The sequence below is a fragment of the Lipotes vexillifer genome, unplaced genomic scaffold, assembly GCF_000442215.2.
Source record: "Lipotes vexillifer unplaced genomic scaffold, Lipotes_vexillifer_v1.1 scaffold1528, whole genome shotgun sequence".
NCBI classification, from domain to species: Eukaryota; Metazoa; Chordata; class Mammalia; order Artiodactyla; family Lipotidae; genus Lipotes; species Lipotes vexillifer.
In genome coordinates this window covers 159,010-173,524 of record NW_006790148.1, presented here as the reverse complement: position 1 = coordinate 173,524, position 14,515 = coordinate 159,010, and the positions used below count along the sequence as shown (strand labels likewise).

The window sequence follows — 14,515 nt, the reverse complement described above, 5'->3', positions numbered from 1 at the left end:
TCCTAATTACATTATATTGATTTCCAATGGGAGAATTAAATTATATATTTCAAATAAAATCTAGAACAAGCTTATTAACGTTGTGATGTCCAGTTCAGTGGGAAACCATTTGCATTGGAAAATGTGGCTTCAATGTCTCAAAGCATACTAGAGGACCATTTTGCAAATACCAAACTATATCACACGCCATGGAAAAATGGTAAGCATGATCATATTTGAGACTGCAAAGGGCATTAGAAAAAGCAGGGGTTGGGAAGATAAAATAAAACTAAGAGAAAATTTTACAAATGTAACTGTCACAGCCATGGTTATATAATCCTGAAGCAAAGTTGAAAGAAGCGTAATGAAATGACTGCTGGACTTGGTTTAGTTCCAAAACATACTGTGCAGTCTTGCAAATTATATTTTAAATGTATTTGCTCCAGAGCAAGGAGAAACACGTTTCCAAAGAAGTGCAAGGAAAACACATTTACTTAAGAGCAAAAACATTTAAAGTTTTAAGCAGAATAAATTCCTAGTACTAGGAAAAAGAATAATAAATTTCACGATTGGCTAATTCATGTTCATACAACCAGCAATGACTGCACCTACCTCATTGAGGTCCTGCCGAGTTTCATCCTTTGGCCACACGGCCGCCCTCTGGTCTATTCTATAAAACACAAAGAAAAAGTATTTCCATTTAAAAGGAACCTTTCAACAATGTACATGTGAAGTTGGCAGCTACAGATCTGACCACACCCCTATTAAAACCCCTCAGTGGTGTCCCACTGCCCGAAAAACAAAATCCAGACTCCTTATAACGGTCTGCAACACATTACAGTGTCTGAACTCTGCCAGTCTTCCTGTCCCACCTCCTATCACTCTCACCCTTGTCCTCTACCCCCCAGCCTCTCGGGCCTTCAGTTTCTTGAACACACAGTGCTGGCTCCCTGTTCAAATCTTCACACTTGCTTTTCCCCCCGATTTTCACAAAGCTGACTCTGCCCAGCACGGAGCATCAGCTCAGCTCCTATGTCACCTCCCAATGAGTCCTTCCGGATCTCTCTAATCAAACTATCCCTTCCCTTCACTCTCTATTGCACTGTCTTTAGATTTTCTTCTTAGCGCTGTCACTACCTAAAGTTATGATGTTTATTTGCATTTCCATGCTAAAATGTAAGCTCCAAGAAATCAGTGATTCTGTCCATTTTCTACACTGCTGAATCCTCAGTACCCAGTGCAAAGTCAGTATTTTTATGACCAAATGTGATCTGATACAGTTGTTACAGAAAGATACCATTTGTGCACTGAAGATAGCTTTTGGAAATTTCATTCTATCACTTACCTAACAAAATAAAAGTTACAGCAATTTCTGGGTAACACGGTAAAGCTAGGTTTTGCCATTTCATAGCTTCCAACAGAAGAAAAAGGACTTAAGGCAAATCTACTCTGAATAAAATTTTTTAGGTTAAAAACAGAAAACCAAAACTCCACTACTGGCAGATGCTCAGCTCCAAATCATGACTCATCAAATCCTATGGTCCAATGGCATCTACCACATAACATTCAAGTTTTTCTGCAGCAGTTTGCATGCTATTATATAATAAATATATTAAGTTATAATTATTCTTTGTAAAAGGCCTGCTATCTTAAGGAATAAAAGCTTTAGTCAGTATTAAGTCATTTATAAAAAGATTTATTTGGGGATATAATTATTTACAGTTATTATTCTGCTTTGGTTTGAGTCCTGAAAAAAGTATATATGTCCTCTGAATGGTCATCAAGATGAATGATTTCTGAAAGTAATGATGCGCATTTAGAAATGCCATGAGCCTACCTTCTTCAAAGTATTCTTAAGAATGAAAAGTTCTTTCAGTCCATGAGTACTGCTAACTGTGCAAACAACTTACTTCTAATGAGAAACTGAGGAGATGTTAAAACAGAATTGGACGGTCACACTGATGTTGACCACGTCTGCACAAACGTCCCTCCTGGTGTGAGAGAAGATTAAGGGTCCCAACCACGAGCCCAGGGAGAGATGGCCCAAGTGAGAAAGTTGGTTAGGGGAAGAAAGCACTGGCACACCCATCCTCTGCCCATGAGTTCGCTGGGCCACAAACAGTGACTCCAGGGCTTCAGAAAATACCAAGTAGCTCTTTCCTGCAAAATGGGAGAAACCCTCTCGCGGAGAGGGGGTTAACCTGACCTATCCAGTAATATCTAAAGTTCTGAATGGCTCATAATTTCCCTGTAACCTAAAGTGGTTCTCAAATCGTGTTTTTATAGAGTTATAGTAGCACCAGAAAAATGAAAGAATCGTGTTCTCTAATGGAAAGAATATTTACCAGTTTACAGTTTTCAACCGTAAATTTCTCCAGGGCTCTGATGTCAGCAAATGGTAAAACAAATAGATGGTAGCAAACATTAATGGAAGAGAGCAGAAATAAGACTTTGTTTAAAATATATAGTATATATTATTGAGATGCAGAGAACAGCTACATGTAATACACTCACATGATCTTCAATGAAAACTACTTGTCATCTCCAGATAAACCTCCAGATCAAGTTTAAGAAGTGCTCGGTGCTTTGTGACCCCCTAGAGGGGTGGGATAGGGAGGGTGGGCGGGAGATGCAAGACGGAGGAGATATGGGAACACATGTAGATGTATAACTGATTCACTTTGTTATAAAGCAGAAACTAACACACCATTGTAAAGCAATTATACTCCAATAAAGATGTAAAAAAAAAAAAAAGAACTGTGGTCTAAGCATCAAAGATGCTTTAATTTAATAGCCATCTGAATGTCTCCTATGTGACTGCTACAGTGTTGGGGAAATAAGAATCAATGAACAGACTCTAGGCCTTTAAGAAACTTACAGTCTAGTGGATCCTGAAGCAGAGAATAAAACTAATTAAAACCCAGCCTTGAGGTTCTTTCCATAAATCAAGGACTGAGCACACAGGAGCTGATATGAGAATGGTGGAGAGGGACTGGGGAAACAGAGACAGATGAAGGAGACATTTTCAAGGAGAAAAACAACAAGAGGTGTTGGGTGTGAATTGAAAGTATGGAATGAAAGAGATGGTGTAATGAAAAGTAGTCCAAAGTTTTGCGCCTGTGTGACAAGAAAGATGACAGATGATGGTTTTTCCAGTGGAGAAAGAAAAATAGGTCATTTGGGAGGGGAGGGCAGGCAGCTGGCATGAGTTTTGATTTAGACATTTGAAGCTTGAACTGAGGATTAAAATAGGGAAGTGAAAACACCGGACTCACGGTAGCATGGGGCACTCGACGGTGTGTTCCAGAGAGTGAGGGCACAGATAACAACAGTGACTCACAGTGGTCACAGGTTCTCCATCAGTTTTTCACTTGCTGTGTGGCCAGAGCCTAGCACACTGCTTGGCACATGTCATATGCTCTCTACATGCCTTTCGGATGGATGAAAAGATGAAGACACAGAAGGACCCAGACCCAAGAATGACTTCTTGATCTACCACTTACTAGGTGTGTGTACCCACTGGCAAGATATTATCCTCTCTCAGCCTGTTTCCTCATCTGTCAAGTGAAGATAATATCAGCTACTGCACAGGATAATTCAGGATGTGAAGGACAGTTCATGAAAAATGTTTATGACTACTGTTGGCTGTATTAAAAATAACACATGGGGCTTCCCTGGTGGCGCAGTGGTTGAGAATCTGCCTGCCAATGCAGGGGACATGGGTTCGAGTCCTGGTCTGGGAAGATCCCACATGCCACGGAGCAACTGGGCCCGTGAGCCACAATTATTGAGCCTGCGCGTCTGGAGCCTGTGCTCCGCAACAAGAGAGACCGCGATAGTGAGAGGCCCGCGCACCGCGATGAAGAGTGGCCCCCACTTGCCACAACTAGAGAAAGCCCTCGCACAGAAACGGAGACCCAACACAGCCATAAATAAATAAAATTTAAAAAAAAACAAAAAACAAATAACACATGGATTCTATAATCAAATGTACAAAATACCATAATAGAATTATAAATGATAATTAATGGTATATTTAAGTATAATAATTGAAGCCTTGTGAACAAGCAGGAAGAGATAAAAAGCTGAGTCATCCTTACTCAGGACCACTGGGCAGGTTTCTGAAATTGGCCAATTCAGGGACAGAAGAAAAAAGGGCCGTGAAGAAAATACAGATGCATCACTAAGGAGATAAGAAGGCAACCAGAACAGCACTTTGAATAGTGAAGAGAAAGATGTTATAAGAAAAAAGAGTGTCAAGAAGAGCCTAACAGAAATATACTCAGCCATTAAAAAGAATGAAATAATGCCGTTTGCAGCATCATGGATGGACCTAGAGATTATCATACTAAGTGGAGTAAGCCAAGATAAAGACAAATATCATATGATATCACTTATATGTGGAATCTAAAATTTGACACAAATGAACTTATCTACGAAACAGAAACAGACTCACAGACATAGAGAACAGACTTGTGGTTGCCAAAGGGAGAGGTGTTGGGGGAGGGAAGGGTTGGGAGTTTGGGATTAGCAGATGCAAACTATTATATATAAGATGGATAAACAACAAGGTCCCACACTGTATAGCACAGGGAACTATATTCAGTATCCTATGATAAACCATAATGGAAAAAAGTATGAAAAAGAATATATGTTTAACTGAGTCACTTTGCTGTACAGCAGAAATTAAACACAACATTGTAAATCAACTATACTTCCGCCGGACAGGAATAAAGACACAGACATAGAGAATGGACTTGAGGACACGGGGAGGGGGAAGGGTAAGCTGTGACAAAGTGAGAGAGTGGCGTGGACATAAATACACTACCAACCGTAAGATAGATAGCTAGTGGGAAGCAGCCGCATAGCACAGGGAGATCAGCACAGATCGGTGCTCTGTGACCACCTAGAGGGGTGGGATAGGGAGGGTGGGAGGGAGGGAGACACAAAAGGGAGGAGATATGGGAACATATGTATATGTGTAACTGATTCACTTTGTTATACAGCAGAAACTAACACACCATTGTAAAGCAATTATACTCCAATAAAGATGTTAAAAAAAAAAACCAGTATACTTCAATAAGATTAAAAAAAAAAAAAAAGAAGAGCCTAACAATTTCAGGTAAATGCCAGGCACTTTACTTACATTATTTCATCTAATCCTCATGGTAACCACATGAGATTAGCATCATTAGGCCCATGTGACCTAACAGGAAACAGTTAAGGCAATTAAATAATTTTATCCATGAATAAACAAATATTTATTAAACAGCAACTTATGTCAAGTATGATGGCAGGTGCTGGGAATAAAGCAGGGAATAAAACAAGTCTCTGCCTCCCTGTCACAGAAGCAGAGTAGACCATAAAGAAATAGACCTGGTGCACCAGATGCTAAATATTACAGAGAAAAAGAAAGCAAGCTAAGGAGAACAGGACGTGCAGGAGGACTGCCCAAGCTCACACTGCTAGAAAATCTCAGTCATCCGGAGATAATGAGAATGAAGGCAGAGAAACAGAAAGGTCACTGGATCAGAAAAGGTGAAGGTCATGGCAGAAGAGGACACAGAAATGGAAGCTTCTCACTACCGAAGTTTAGCAATGAAAAGAGGAGACCCGGAACAGGAGCTAAGTGTCTCAAATTCCCTTCTTCTTAAGATCTTTAAAGGTAGTGTTTGAACCATTCGCAATCCTGCCAACTCCAATACAACCCTGCTCTCTAGCCCAGGCCCAGGCAGCAGGAAATTGCAGCCTGGACTCAGAGCTCTCAGCACTGATGCCTCCAATCACCAGCACCCCCAACACCCCCATCACCACCACGCCATCACTGTCACTACGACCCCATCACTGTCACCACCATCACCATGACCATCACCACCAACAACACCAACACTGCCACCGTGACGACCACCACCACGACATAATTCAAAACAAAACACTTCTTAACAGAGGAACAGAAAACATAATCGTGTGCTGATATTAAACGGGCTTCTTCCTGGACTCTGTGGCTGCAGACCTGTGGCTAGCCCATGGAAGTGCAACTTTTCTAAAACTTGTTGGTGTCCCCACGATGCTGGAACCCCAAAGCCTGTGCTGAGCCAGCCTGTAGGCCCATCCTGCAGTGACCTTCCCTTGGGAGGTGGACTGGAATTTAAAACAGCAAAGTGAACAAAGCATTAAGATACTTTGCTTGGCCTACAGATAATGTCAAACCCCATATGTGATCATCTGTGACGAGGCAGTATTTTAGCATAGGATATTTGATTTATATCAACCTACCGTAACTAATTTAGCAGATTAAAATGTTCCCTGTCTCAGTAAAAAGCTTCCCCACCTACCCCACTGCTCATGGAAGGTATGAGTTACCCGACACTCCCCTCTCTCTCAAGTCCAACAGCCAAGCCGTTACCAAGTCCTTCAATTTCTTATCCCAAATCGCGTTCAGATCTGTCCTCTCTCCCCCCACCGCCACACCTTAGGCCAAGTGGCCAGCATCTGTCTTCTGGGCTCTACCTTCCTGGTCTCTCTACCTCTCCTCTACCCTCTCCAAGCCGCAGCCCACACAGCAACCTTGTCGCTACCCTTCTGCACACTTAAAATAGAGACAGACATTCTTCCAGCATCCTGTGACATCCCGAAGGAGTTACATCTGTCCACTTCCTTGACCTCGACTCACGTCATTCTCCTTCTCCACGCTCCCTTCCGCCTCGGGCCTTCTACGTGCTGTCCCTGTGCCCGTAACACCCTTCCCTCTCCACTTCCTCTCCCAATTAACTCATGCATCCTCTAGACACCAGGTACCAGACCAATCAGGCCTCCCTTTCATAGGACTTGCTGTATTCTGATCTTTCACATCTGCCGTGTAGCACGTGTCAGTCCCTAATTGTGTATTTGATTGTCTCTAATTTTCTCATGATGGCAAGCTCTATGCGGCAGGGATCATATGAGTCTTACTCAATGTCTTCTCTCTAGAGCTAAGCCTGGCAATTGGCACATAGTAGGCACTCACATGTTTGCTAATAAAGGATTAGTCCCAGGGTCACGGGCTGCTGTGGGTGTATTCCTGAATGTGTTTAATGATTAGGATAAGACTCATACTCCCTCCTCCCCCTGTGGCATGTAGCAGTACTGGCAGGATGGCATGACTCTCATTCCCACAAGCAGATGCATTTCTTGCCTGAGGAGACCTGCTAAAGTTGACCAAGTGGCTTTCCAACCCACGTTTAGAAAATCTGGGCAGAAAGTAAAAGCAGAGCATCCAACACACTTTTCAGAGTCCTTCATAAAGAACCAGAGCCTGAAAGCTAAACAGTGTCTACCACGGGTCACATCTTAAGAGTTCAAGATATTCCACTGCCTCAGATGAGCCTCTGTATTAGAAAACAACACAGGATACACTAATGTATGCCCGGATGACCGCCTGCTGGCTGGACGACTGTTGTTTCCTGAAACTCTTTTGAAAACAAAAGGTATATCCCAAGAGGACAACCCTCTGAGCACAATATTCATTATATACAAACAATCGCTCTATATGCAGACACAGGCAAGATGCCAAGGAATTCCAGTAATATTATCACAAATAGTAACAGCCCTTGATACCAGCAAATATAAAGCTCCTTTCCCTGCAGAGTGTAGACTCTATTAAAGACATTCTCTTACTGGTTTTTACCAAATTTCTACACTAAACGACTGAGATCAAGTATTGGTCAGCCAACTCCAAAGAGAAAGAAACCGAGGCACAGAATTCAAAATGGCTTTCAAAGAGACGGCTGACAGAAAACAAAACTAGACGCCGAGAGCTGACTTTTCCATCCACGTAGCTCCTTGTCCAGACCAGTGAACTCTCAGAGGCGGACGAGGGTGTTGGGGCTGGAGGTGGAATGCTGACCCCCCGGAATAGGCCCCCCAGTAGCGGGGACCCAAGCTTGGCTCCCTCGTCCCACTGCACTTCTCTGAAGACTAGAATCAACCAGTGTTATTAACAACAGATTCCTTATTATTCAGCCATAAAAAGGAACGAAACCGGGTCATCTGTAGAGACGTGGATGGACCTAGAGACTGTCATACAGAGTGAAGGAAGTCAGAAAGAGAGAAACAGGGGCTTCCCTGGTGGCGCAGTGGTTAAGAATCCGCCTGACAATGCAGGGGACGTGGGTTTGAGCCCTGGTCCAGGAAGATCCCACATGCCGCGGAGCAGCTAAGCCCGTGCGCTACAACTACTGAAGCACCGGTGCGTAGAGCCCGTGCTCCGTGACAAGAAAAGCCACGGCAATGAGAAGCCCGTGCTCAGCAATGAAGAGTAGCCCCCGCTCGCTGCAACTAGAGAGAGCCCGCGCACAGCAACGAAGACCCAACGCAGCCATAAAGTAATTAATTTTTAAAAAAGAGAATACCAAATATTGTATATTAACCCATATATGTGGAATCTCGAAAAATGGTACAGATGATCTTATTTGCAAAGCGGAAATAGAGACACAGACGTAGAGAACAAACAGGGATACCAAGGGGGAAAGGGGGGGTATGGGATGAACTGGGAGACTGGGAGTGACATAGATACACTACTGATACTATGTATGAAATAGATAACTAATGAGAACCTACTGTATAGCACAGGGAACTCTACTCAGTGCTCTGTGGTGACCTAAATGGGAAGGAAATCCAAAAAAGAGGGGGTATGTGTATACGGATAGCTGATTCACTTTGCTGTACAGCAGAAACTAACACATTGTAAAGCAACTATACTCCAATAAAAATTAATTTAAAAAAAAGCAAGCAGGGCTTCCCTGGTGGCGCAGTGGTTGAGATTCCGCCTGCCAATGCAGGGGACACGGGTTCGAGCCCTGGTCTGGGAAGATCCCACATGCCGCGGAGCAACTAGGCCCGTGAGCCACAACTACTGAGCCGGCGCGTCTGGAGCCTGTGCTCCGCAACAAGAGAGGCCGCGATAGTGAGAGGCCCGCGCACCGCGATGAAGAGTGGCCCCCACTTGCCACAACTAGAGAAAGCCCTCGCACAGAAATGAAGACCCAACACAGCAAAACTAAATAAATTAATTAATAAACTCCTACCCCAACATCTTCTTAAAAAAAATAAAATAAAATAAAATAAAAAAAGCAAGCAAAGGGATTCCTGGGCCCACACTCACTAGGTCAGGATTTCCTGAGGCGTGGACTAGTAATGTGAAATTAACAAGTACTCCAGGGCATCCCCAACCGGAAAACATCATCCTAAAAGCTCAGGTGCAACCACATGGGAGAAGACCAACAGCTGAAGGGCGCAGGTGAGGGACTCCTGGGAGTACGGGAGTGACCTGGGTGCTTCCGGCCTGGCCTCCCTGGGGACACATTCCAGAAGAGGGAAAGGCTAAGTCCCTGGAGACGCTCTGAGAAACTCGAAACACAAGGCGGCCCAGCCACCCTGGAATAGGCACCCCTCCTTGGTGGGCTGGAACAGAGCCCAGAAACAGCCAGAACCACACTAATGGCTGGAGAATAACTGAGCAGTGAGTCAGGCCCACAATATCGGGACTGGGAGAGGTAAGAAGGTAGAGTTGGGACAGGATATTTAGTACAGGAGACCCAGCAGGAGCAGACGTCCCAATACTGCATTTTCATGAATAATGATGATAGCACCACCTGGTTTGCTGAGCAGGACACAAAGCTCTCTGCTTCCATCATCGCACTATTCCACTCACTCAGTACAGAATGATCAGACACCTGCTCCTGGGGCGAGCAATGCTCAGCCCAGGGGGGCAGAGTGATCTCAGCAGACACTTCCGTTCCACGGACAGCTCTGCTCACTCACATTATCCGCCTCAAGCACCTGCCAAGTCTCTTCATTTTTCTGCCTCAAGGTTTTTTCAAGGCAGAGCTCAATCCCTTAGCCTGAAAGTGTGGGAGACTTAACCTCTGCTGGAGGCAATCCTTAGCCAGTGGAACACGGAGGAGAGCGTGTGGATAAACACTGTGACCCCCAACTTTCAGAGGGATACGCCTGAGGACTTTCTGAGAATCACAATGTCATACCGTTATGTAATTACTTTTTTCCCCACTAGATCATGAACATGTGCCCATGTAAGTAAAGACTCCCACAAAATGTGGCTTTAAATATCTATCATGAAGATTGGCATTTCTTAAGTGGGTGGTGGTATGCCCTCTAGGGAGCATTTAGGCAACTGAGGGTTATTTGTGATGGGCACAGATGTTGGGGTGCCCCTTACATGCGTGGGGAAGCCCCACACAACAAAGAATTGTTCCACCCTTGCAGAACTTCCAAATGTCCTCTGGGAACGTGAGAGTCACGGGCACTTGCTCTCAGCACAATCTGAGCTAGAAAACGATGATGGCTAGCGGATGAAACAGAAGTATCTAGAGTACTCAAGTATGGAGAAGGGGACTGGACTGAACTGTCTCAAGTGTTTCATCCAGAGCCACTATCCTATGATTCCACCATATATAGGAATCCAGCCATGTGACTTTCTATCTAGTTCTCTCAGAGGTATCAATTATCCATTATATTCCTATCTCCTTCCATGATCAGATAATTGAAAACTTTACATTCTAAGTCTCAGCTGGGTTACCCATTTCAAATCCTACACCTAGACAGCTATTACCCTTAAGTACAAACCAAGGAAACTACAGTGGATGTACTTAAAAATATTTTTCAACAATTGTTACTACAGAAATATCTACAGATATAAATCCCAGAACTAACCAAAATATCAAATAATTTGGAATTAGTTAAATCAATGATGGTATATCCATAGAATAGAATATTTCCAGCCATGAATATTTTAGAAAATTTTATGACGTTGAATAATACAGTATTAAGTGGGACAAACAAGTTACACAGAAATATGTCTCTAAGATTTCACATATATGAAGCAAACTGATATATATATATTTCATATATATACATATGTATAAATTACATCAAAAATGTTTTATCTAGCACTGATAAAGGAAAAAATAGAGGGGGGGGGTGGGAGCTGTGTGTGTCATTATATAGTGGTGTGTGTGTGTGTGTGTGTGTGTGTGTGTGTGTGTGATAATACATCACAGAACCACTGCCTCATTGGGAAGATGAAGAATAAGCTGAAAAACAGCCTGTGGCCTCAGGAACACGGCACACTTAAACAGCTAGTCAAAGCTCTAAATTAGATTTAAGTTTAAACACACACTGTCTCCTATAATCATTATTGAAAATTCTCTCTTAAATCTATTCCAAATTAGGCCAAGAAGCTTTCCAAGATATTGAGATGTTAAGGACAAAGTTTTTTGTTCCAGCTCCTAGAAATATCATTTCTAACACAGGGCTATAATGACACCAAAGTTTGTAAAACAAGTCTCTTATAGAAAATTGTACGTTAAAGCATTTGTTATAGAAAATCAAAATTTGTTCACCTTAGTTATAAATGAACTCAGCAGCCTTGTGATAATTAAACCATTACTCTATTCACTTTTGTATAAAGACTGTATCCTCAGAATGCACTCTAGTCTAGCTTTATACTCTGGGGCCTGCTTTAAATAAACAGTACGTCTAACAGATTCAAACCCTAATGAATCAGGAAGTCCCTTTCACACACCATTCTTTTTTATGCCCACATTAAAACAATAGCAATGACATAAAAACATACACTACAGTGGTAACAGAGGTTATATATGAGTGGTACAATTACAAGAAACTTTTATTTCCTTGGAATTTACTGTATTTGCCAATAAAACCATGTTTCACTTATTTTAATATTTTTTTTAATGAAAGAATGAGTTTCCCTTTTATCTTTATGCTAAACATTGTCCAGCGAACGCGCTAACATTTTACCAAGTGATCAAGGGCAGACTCCTTCAGAAAAAAAGAAACTTAGAAGAAGAGGGCTTCATTCCCAGAATAATCAAGTGTGGGCTCTTTTTCAATCAACAGTTTAAGGATTTGGTGTGGGATTTTTTTGTGCTCTACAGCAGGGAGGATGAATTATTTTTATCTGGGACTGCAAGAGCTTGTATTATTAAGCTAAATTCTTCCTGTGTCTAATCCTTTAAACATCCAGAGGGTTGAGCGTTTTCAGTGTTAGAGCCAGAGGGGGCTTTAGAAATCATCTGACCCAAACTTGTGTTTGGGGAGGGGACTCAGGGATTTCAGTGACGTGACCAAGGTCACCTGATAGACATGAGATAAGACCCTGCATTTCTTTTTTTTTTAATTCATTTTATTGAAGTATAGTTGATTTACAATGTTGTTAATTTCTGCTGTACAGCAAAGTGATTGAGTTATATATATGCATCCTTTTTCATATTCTTTTCCATTATGGTTTATCACAGGATATTGAATATAGTTCCCTGTGCTATACAGTAGGACCTTGTTGTTTAGCCATCCTATATGTAATTGTTTGCATCTGCTAACCCCAAACTCCCAATCCATTCCTCCCCCCCCCGCACCAACCTCCCCTTTGGCAACCACAAGTCTGTTCTCTATGTCTGTGCATCTGTTTCTGTTTCGTAGATAGGTTCATTTGTGTCATATTTTAGATTCCACATATACGTGGTATCTTATGGTATTTAAGACCCTGCATTTCTTAATTTGAATGTTTTTTCCATTCCACCAGCTTGCTTCTGCACCCATGGGGGTGAAGGCAGGATGCCGGGGGATGAGAAGAGCCCTCACTGTACGGCTGTCTTCCTATGCAGTATAAGCAAAGAAAGCTATTTTTAGAACCCACTCATTGCCCAACTGCATACCAGGGACTCTCAAAATATCGTCAAGACAAACTCATGTTTTTATCTCTACTATACCCCTACCCCCCATTTAAAAATTCCTAAAAGCACACTAACAAGAAGAACACGCTGACAGCACGCAGAGCTCTTGCTCTGGTACAGTCCAAGAAGGCAGATTTTAAGCTCTTTGTTATTAAAACTCTCTGGCTGCTCATTCCCTTACTCATTCTTTCTCTTTTTAGCAGAGCCCATTTAGACTCTGCCTACTTCTCAAAAACATTTGAACAAGAAACAAGTAGCTATTAAAACACACACAAGTTGTCTATCTCAAAAACAAAAGATGAAAGGATTTATCCCCCATGGAAAAGTTGCTGGCAACAAAAACTTCCTCTTTCCATAAAGCAACAAAGCTTTTTCTTTTATCTGGAATGTTACAAAAATAGACAAAGCCATCAAAGGCCATTATCCTTGCTAATACCCCAATCTTCAACCCCCTCTAACTGGGGACTTCCAGATGAAGAGGCTAAGGAACTCTAATTCACAAATGTAACCACCAACTTAATTAGTAGCAACACATTGCTATAGGATAGCTCCTGTTTATACAGGCGAAGTCTTTAACGACACTAAAAGGCTTAATGCTGTCATAAATTTTAATACAATATTTTAAACACAAGGGAGTTAATCACTCTCAAAAGTAAATTTACTTAGCTGGGTAAGAAATCCCCAACTTCATTGTATTCTCTTACATTCATAAATTCCCCTTTGTCATATCTGAGCCGTTTACAGAATTGGCACTGGCGTTAGCCATAAAAATCAATCAAACTGAACTGACTGCTCTAAGCAGATTGATGGTGCTTATCTTGGTTCTATTACAAGGGAACTGAGGGCTTAACCAAATCACAGCCTCACTGGGGGTCAAACTAGAAAATGAGAGGGCTGTATTTAATGATTACTAAGGCTTCATTCTGGCTCTAACTAAATGCAGTTCTATACTTTTCCGTGTTTTGAAAAGCTCCAGGTACGCAGCAGCATGCCAGAGAAGGGTAATAGGCAGCCTCACCACTCAGATGCACTGAAAATCCAAATTAAAATGTAAACACATCCGGATACATGTATATGTGTAGCTGATTCACTTTGTTATAAGGCAGAAGCTAACACACCATTGTAAAGTAATTCTACTCCAATAAAGCTGTTAAAAAAAAATGTAAACACATCACCTTGGAGAAAGAGGCATTAAGGTATTATCAGCCATCACCTTATTAGGGCTTAGCTCCAGGCAGCTAGAGTCCTAAGGATGAGCAGTTGCTGGGAAGAAAAGGATGGAAGCAGGCATTTTAAATCAAATGCCTATAGGAGCCAGGCAAAAGCATATATTAATAAAGAGATCTGGGTAGGAGCTGTGAAAAAATGGAGAGCTGCTTCTCAACTCCAGCTATCTGCTGCCTTGTAGGAATGTACATCCTGGGTTATCCCATTTTCAGACTTTTCAAAGCAATGTAAAAAAGCCATAAAGACTCTAATATTTAAACACTGAATCAAAATTTTTTACAACAGTCTACAAGTCAAATATACCTCCACACTAGATACACGTGCAGGACACTGAGTTTGAGATCTCTGATGTGGGGCACTATACTGCCAAGGAATATAATAGAAACATGAGGGGAGCTGGTAAATAGAAGGAAGGGTGCAAAGAAACAGAGCAGAGTGGGCTACATCAGTGTCTGAGGTTGGCTCTGTTGAGGGAATTCAGAAGAGCAAGCAAACTTGGAGGCAGGAAGAGATTAAGACAGTGAGTCTAAACCTTTTGGGGAATCATGGGTAGCACAGGA

At 42.2% G+C, this 14,515-nt stretch overlaps 1 protein-coding gene across 4 annotated transcripts in view; it reads right to left on the bottom strand.

The window, feature by feature from the left end:
• FAM13C (family with sequence similarity 13 member C) overlaps positions 1-14,515 on the bottom strand; it is a 137,660-nt gene that overhangs the window by 55,113 nt on the left and 68,032 nt on the right. For all 4 annotated transcript variants that reach the window (XM_007463248.1, XM_007463247.1, XM_007463250.1 and 1 more), the window contains one exon: positions 592-649. In XM_007463248.1, the coding sequence (XP_007463310.1) occupies positions 592-649 (58 nt within the window). The remainder of the gene's footprint in view (positions 1-591; positions 650-14,515) is intronic.